General features: G+C 38.5%; 1 protein-coding gene across 1 annotated transcript; it reads left to right on the top strand.

The window, feature by feature from the left end:
• Positions 1-310: 310 nt before the first annotated feature.
• Positions 311-6,321, top strand: LOC121741526 (chaperone protein ClpD, chloroplastic-like). Its single transcript, XM_042134318.1, has 12 exons — positions 311-1,190; positions 1,954-2,117; positions 2,212-2,441; positions 2,913-3,021; positions 3,096-3,226; positions 3,602-3,703; positions 3,807-4,088; positions 4,175-4,272; positions 4,346-4,640; positions 5,103-5,336; positions 5,442-5,675; positions 5,841-6,321. Exons 1-12 carry the CDS (start codon positions 502-504, stop codon positions 6,150-6,152), a joined length of 2,880 nt encoding a protein of 959 aa, XP_041990252.1. The 5' UTR covers positions 311-501; the 3' UTR covers positions 6,153-6,321.
• The last annotated feature ends 995 nt before the right edge of the window (positions 6,322-7,316 follow it).

Raw genomic sequence — 7,316 nt, 5'->3', positions numbered from 1 at the left:
TACATATAATAAGATCTTTCGTACATATATATATATTAATGAACCATTCATATATACTTATATATAATTATGATATATAATATCATAATATACTTATTTCAGAGGTAAGAGCGGAGGGTTATCAATACACCCGATTCTAATTCTTTAATCGAAACCGATCCATCAAGGTATCGTCTATTATATTAGAATCTATAACATTTAATATGAACTTGATCCTTATAATTAAACCGATAGACACATAGGTCATATAAGAATATAAATATTCTTACATAAAAATGGGGTTTGCCTTTTGGAGGCGTGGTCTTCTCAATATTCCATTCTCCCTTTCCCCGCAAAATTCATCTTTCTGCGTTCCTTTTTCACACGCAACATCTACTATATAAACCTCATACTATTTCATTTTTCTATTCATTTCTTCTTCTTCATCAGCTCACGCATTCAATCGCTGTAATCTTATTTTTCTATAATTATTTTGTAAATTTTAAATAATTTTACAATTTAATGGAGGTGTCATGTTCACCGCCGCTCTCTGTCAATTGCGTGCTGAATTCCGGTCCGATCCGGCGCGTTCCTGCCTCCGCCGCTCACCACCGCTGCAATAAAGTAGTAGCCTTTTCCCCAAATTGCCCTCCCCCCGCTGCCGCCACTTCTACTGCTTGCAGCACCAGCACCAGCTATTCTTCCTCCTATTTCGGAGTTTCGCTTGCTCAAAATTGTGGATTGAATCCGAATTACACAGGTGCTCTGAAGAAGCCGAGGCGGCCGTTTTTCGTGGTCTCAGGAATCTTCGAGAGGTTCACGGAGAGATCGATCAAAGCGGTGATGTTCTCGCAGAGGGAAGCTAAGGCTATGGGCAAGGACATGGTGCACACGCAGCACCTCTTGCTAGGCCTCGTTGCAGAGGATCGCGACTCCGGTGGATTTTTGGGATCTGGCATCACCATTGATGCTGCACGAGCTGCTGTGCAGAGCTTGTGGGAGGAAGATAATCAGAAAGATGGGGATGGGGAGACTTTGCAACAGTCTGAGACGTCAGCTACGGATGTGGCGTTTTCTGCTAGCACCAAGCGCGTGTTTGAGGCTGCAGTTGAGTACTCCAAGACTATGGGGTATTATTACATAGCACCTGAGCATATCGCAGTTGGATTGTTCACCGTTGATGATGGCAATGCTAGCCGTGTGCTTAAGAGGTACTACTGTTATTGAGACTTTTAGCATCATGCTAATACCAATTTTCTCTTTACTTGCAATTTGTAGCACTTTAGTTTGTATGTTAAGCGATTGAGAGTTTATGTGGGGATTTTGATCTAGTTTTAGTGGCGTAAATAGCTAATTGAGCTGATAAAATTTTGCTAGATTGTCCTGTGCTAAGTTGACTCGTGCTTCTGAGGAGAAAATTTTCTTTTGTTTGTTAAAAGTTTGTACTTTTTCAGCAGCCATTCATTGCGCCTCCGTGTGCATTTCTAGATATTGTTTCATTGCTGTTAGTTTCTCGGATCAGTGGATGGCTGCATTTGGATGTGTGAGTGGCATCAGCTTTCTTTCTCTATTTGCATACACAGCATATATGTTGCCAACCTTATTGTCCTTGATGTGAATGGTTTGTCCTTCCAAGCGACTTTAGCATCACTGAGTCTATAGGTAATGTGACAGAGATGTTCATGGGACAATAGTTCTGTAATCTTTATTACTAAAATATTGATTATCAAATATTAAGGTTTTCTTACTCAATGCTACATATTTTCTATTAGATCATAACACAAACCTGAAAAAATGTTATTGTTAATGTATTTATTCCATGTAGCCACAACATGTTACTGGGAAGAATTTGGAAATCACAATAACTATGCTGTTTCCTAACTCTCTGGGATTCCTTTTCGGCGTCGTTTTATGCTAATTGAGTTGAAAATAACATAGTTGCAGATTACGTGAACTAGACTGAAATGGTTTCAGATTAGGTGTGAATGTGAACCATTTGGCAACAGTGGCAGTCTCCAGACTTCAAGGAGAGCTCGCCAAAGAGGGAAGAGAACCAGCTTCCACTGCATTCAAAAGGCTACAGGGAAACATCTTTCCTGAGAAAATCAATCAAGCAAACTCTCCTGCAAAGGAAACAGGTCAGGATCAATATTACCTGTTGCTCTATGGTGTTGCTTTATAAGTTAATGCTAAACATAGTAATTAAATCGAGATTCATTGCTCTTTTTACAGAGAAAAAAGCTCTTGACCTATTCTGTGTGGATCTCACTTCCCGTGCTAGCCAGGGATCTATTGATCCTGTAATTGGCCGAGATACTGAATTACAGAGAGTCATTCAAATTCTTTGCCGAAGAACCAAGAGTAATCCAATTCTTCTTGGTGAAGCTGGGGTTGGAAAGACAGCTATTGCAGAAGGACTGGCTCTACATATTGCTGACGGGACCGTTCCCTTATTTCTAATGGTGGGTTTGCTCTCTACAGAGGAAAATATATTTGTCAAAGTTTATGTTACTCTGGGTTATTTTGAGAAAGTCAAAATGCATGGCTTTATACTCAGATGGTGTTTTGTTGATCTTATAAACTTATTATGACTTCTTATAAGATGTTTGATAAGCTCTTCACAAGTTTTTAATAAACTATCTTCTTAAAGCTTCGAAACTCCAAAAATAAATTATAGTTGTAAAAAAGAAATGATGTTTTTTTAGAATATGATCCTGTTTTTGACCAGCTTCTTTAAACAGTAAATTAAGCCATCTAAATATATTTCCCTCCCTCGCATTTTAATGTTCCACTATCATTTTTTATCCGGACACGCTATGACATATTATGTGATATAAGATTTATAATCTATAAGCTTAGCTAGATACTCTTTAACTATTAAAACTGTTGCTTGCTGAGGTTTGTCACTTATATTGCTCGTTTTTTTGGTCCAGGAAAAGCGTATATTGTCTTTGGATATAGGTCTCCTAATAGCAGGTGCAAAGGAGAGGGGGGAGTTAGAGGGGCGTGTGACCATGTTAATAAAAGAGATTCAAAAGTCAGGTGAGTGCTTGTTTGGCCCGTTTGTGATTTTTTAAACTTTGATCATGTCTTAACTTGGAATTACCTCTTTTCAGGAAATATAATTTTATTTATTGATGAGGTCCACACGCTTATTGGTTCTGGCACAGTTGGACGAGGAAATAAAGGTTCTGGTCTTGATATAGCCAATCTATTGAAACCATCACTTGGACGGAGTGAATTCCAGGTGAAAAGTCTGCAGTGCATGCTTCTGTGTTGTATACTTTATATGTGCTGTATACTTTATATCTTTGTAGTTGAAGCATCATTAGAAGGCTTATTTTCTTTAAGATGCACACCTACAGTTACTTGCATTCTGCAAAACAAGCTCTGGTGTCAGTACCTGGCCTTTTCAACATTGATGTAGATGTAAACATTGTTCCTTCTATTTCTTCACGTCTATAACTACAAGTAAAAAATTGAAGAAATTAAGAAACAAAAATTGTATTGTTTCCTGTATTGTCCTATTAAAGAATTAATATGCTGGTTGTTGCTGGATGCATTTGGGCAGAATAAGGCGGATCTTTAAATTGTATTTGCCTGCTTTCTGTTTTTGTGGCAGTGTATTGCATCAACAACTATGGATGAATTCCGCTTGCATTTTGAGAAGGATAAAGCACTGGCACGGAGATTTCAACCTGTTTTCATTAATGAGCCAAGTCAGGTGCGAGAAATCTTTATTGACAAACAGGAAATACACATATTACTTATAATTGTCATTTTTCCTACCATCACCACCTCTTGATGCATTTTCGAACATATACTAGGCTGATGCTGTTCAGATACTGATGGGTTTGCGTGAAAAATATGAGTCTCACCACAAATGTGTATACACTTTGGAGGCCATTAATGCTGCTGTACATCTGTCTGCTAGATATATCCCAGATAGACATCTTCCCGACAAAGCTATTGATCTTATCGATGAGGCTGGAAGTAGAGCTCGAATGGAATCATCTAAGCGCAAAAAGAAGAAGCTAACTTCAGTACTATCAATGTCGCCCAATGATTATTGGCTAGAAATTAGAACAGTTCAGGCCTCGCATGAAGCAGTATGTTAAATATGCATTGTTACAAGTCCTATTTGTATGTTTTATGCTGATTCTTTCTAATATTCTGCTGTTTTCTATTTGACCAGTCACTGGCAACAAGACTGGCAGAAAATGATGAGAAGTCTAGCTTGGAGGAGAATGAGATTCTTATTTCTGATCCGTCGTTAGTGTCCTCAGATAATGAGTATGTGTTCTGCCTTATGACATCGTTGACTGACCCTGGATTGCTACAAACTAAGTTTTTTCATCTCTTGCAGAATTACAGTGGTTGGGCCTGAGGATATTGCTACTGTTGCCTCATTCTGGTCAGGAATCCCAGTTAACAAACTAACAGCTGATGAAAGAATGCTTCTTGTGGACCTTGATGAACAGCTGAAGAAAAGAGTCATTGGTCAAGATGAGGCTGTTGCTGCTATTTGTCGGGCTGTGAAAAGATCTCGTGTTGGCTTGAATGACCCAGACAGACCAATTGCCGCAATGCTCTTCTGTGGCCCTACTGGTGTTGGGAAAACTGAACTCACCAAAGCTTTGGCAGCAAGTTATTTTGGTTCTGTAAGAAATCATTCCTCGCTACACCTTTTATTGTGATCTTAAATTGATATTCACATGGTCAAACCAAGTCCATGCCCATTTTCTGGCTTTACCTTAAATACGACAATTATACATAGGCAGTGGCTTATAGATCTGTGCCTTCTACCTTCTTATGGTATTATTTAGTAGTGCAACCCGATAGGAAAGATGCAGGTTTGGGACATTTTACAGTAGATGGAATTCCTGTCTATCAGGGATGCATTTTATGAATGATATGAAATCATTATTCCAAAATACAGGCATTTTTATGTTAATTTTGAAGCTATACATGGGAGAACATGACTTTTTTTGTTTAACCTTGAATATTACCTGGATATGAAAATTTTCAGCAATTGTAATGCATTGGAGCTATTGCTTTCTTCATTATTCTTGCTTCGGTGAAATATGGCTCAAGAGAAATAATGCTTCTACTTTATCTTGTAGGAGTCTGCCATGCTAAGATTGGATATGAGTGAATATATGGAGAGGCATACTGTAAGCAAACTAATTGGATCTCCTCCAGGTTATGTCGGTTACGGAGAAGGAGGCACTCTTACCGAAGCTATAAGAAAACGGCCATTTACAGTTGTGCTTTTAGATGAGATTGAGAAAGCCCACCCAGATATATTTAACATCCTGCTGCAATTGTTTGAAGATGGTCACCTAACAGATTCTCAGGTTTCATTGCAGTAATGATTATTTTGTTGCATAAAATTAAACCAGCGAATATGAATGACATTATTATTTTATGTGCTGCTAATCCTTTTGAAATTCATTCAATAGGGTCGAAGAGTATCATTTAAGAACGCACTGGTTGTAATGACTTCCAATGTGGGATCTGCTGCCATTGCTAAAGGCAGACACAACTCCTTTGGTTTTTTCACTGATGAAGATGAGTCAGCATCATATGTTGGACTGAAAGCTTTGGTGATGGAAGAGCTAAAGGGTTATTTCCGCCCAGAATTGCTCAACAGAATAGACGAAGTAGTGGTGTTCCGTCCTCTTGAGAAACCTGAGGTTCAGCTCCTTTTCGTCTATTTAATTTCTTATATACGTGGAGCAAGTCAACTACTTTCTTCTGCTCCTTTACTACATTTGAATTCACATATTATCAACTTGGGATATAAATTGAAACCTCAATGTTACCCTTCTGAAGTCCGCTTCCATTTCCTCTCGCTTCAGATGCTTGCAATCCTGGATATAATGCTACATGAAGTGAAAGAACGTCTTGCATCTTTGGGAATTGGTCTGGAGGTATCAGAAGCAATCATGGACTTAATATGCGAACAAGGTTATGACCGGAGTTATGGAGCTCGCCCTCTGAGAAGAGCAGTTACACTTATAATTGAAGATCTGGTAAGTGAATCTCTACTTTCTGGTGAATACAAGGCTGGTGACATTGCTGTGATCGATGTGGAAAGTTCCGGGAATCCAGTTGTCTCCAACAAATCAAACCGTAGGATCGAATTATCCGACAGGAGCTCCAAATTATAAGGAGATCAAGTTGTATACATTTGTACAGAGCATGTAAATAATCGGTTCATATATAATGATGGGCGTGAATGGAAGCCTTCATTCCTTAAGACTCTTGCCTAGTCCATGCAACACTGGTGACGTGCCACCTTGTTCACAAATATATATATACATACATATTTTTTAATTAGTTTCACAAAGAATATTTCAGATTGATGCCCCTTAGACAAAAGTTAGCCGCCCTGCTTAATTTTGGTTGAAAAACTCTATTTCTTGTCTCACGTTGACTTAATAATACTAATAATCATGTCATAGTATATGTTTTTGGATTTCGAGGGAACAAATAGGGAAGAAGGCTGCATATGCATCAGCTTCTGAATTGATTCCTTGGTGACATTAAAAAGAGAATAATCACACGAAACACAAGTCGAATCATGAATGGATGAATTGGCATGCTATGCCGTAGAAATAGAGGTGTTATACATTTTTTTTTTACAATAATGACATTTTCTTAAATACCAGAAGAATAAGAATGCTAATACAAATCAAATACTTCTACAATAACATGAATTAAGAGTAGTATTTAATAATGGATAAATCAAAATGACGAAACATAAATTTACTAATAAAAGGGGGACCTACTCAAATAATAATAATAATAGTACTAGCTAGTACTACTAGTAGTATTTCTTTTGTTAACCTGTAACCAACATTTAAGAAAATGATATTTAAATAGTTAAAAACCTAATAAGAGCATCTCCAATGGCAGCGTCGGCACCGGCACCCCGATTTTTCGCGGACGCCGGTGCTGACGCCGAACCATTGCAGCCTGCGTCGGCGAAATCGGCGTCAAAATAGGCGTGCCCACGCCGATTCTTGGGCCCACGCCGATCCTCACGGCGCCATTGTAAGCCCCGGATCGGCGTCAGACCGGCGTCAGATTTTTTATTTTTATTTTTATTTAATTTTTCGAAACACTATATATACGCGCTTTGGACATCATTTTCATTCGCACCACTTATTTTAACGAGTACTCTCTCTATCTTAATTAATTTCTGTACAAGATCAACAACGAGAAATGAGCAATGCCGGTGGTAGTGGTGGTGGCCGTGGTGGGGATGCTAATGAGTATGAGAGTATGATGAACGAAGAGCTAGATACCTATACGAGTCGTGAGGTTGATCG

Source organism: Salvia splendens, chromosome 7 (genome assembly GCF_004379255.2).
Source record: "Salvia splendens isolate huo1 chromosome 7, SspV2, whole genome shotgun sequence".
Taxonomy (NCBI): domain Eukaryota; kingdom Viridiplantae; phylum Streptophyta; class Magnoliopsida; order Lamiales; family Lamiaceae; genus Salvia; species Salvia splendens.
This window is presented reverse-complemented; position numbering and strand designations above follow the sequence as displayed.

Coding starts and splice junctions, on each gene's coding strand:
- LOC121741526 (XM_042134318.1), top strand. CDS start 502: ATGGAGGTGTCATGTTCACCGCCGCTCTCTGTCAATTGCGTGCTGAAT. Junction 2,118..2,211: donor CTCTCCTGCAAAGGAAACAG/GTCAGGATCAAT, acceptor CTCTTTTTACAG/AGAAAAAAGCTCTTGACCTA. Junction 3,227..3,601: donor TTGGACGGAGTGAATTCCAG/GTGAAAAGTCTG, acceptor TTTTTGTGGCAG/TGTATTGCATCAACAACTAT.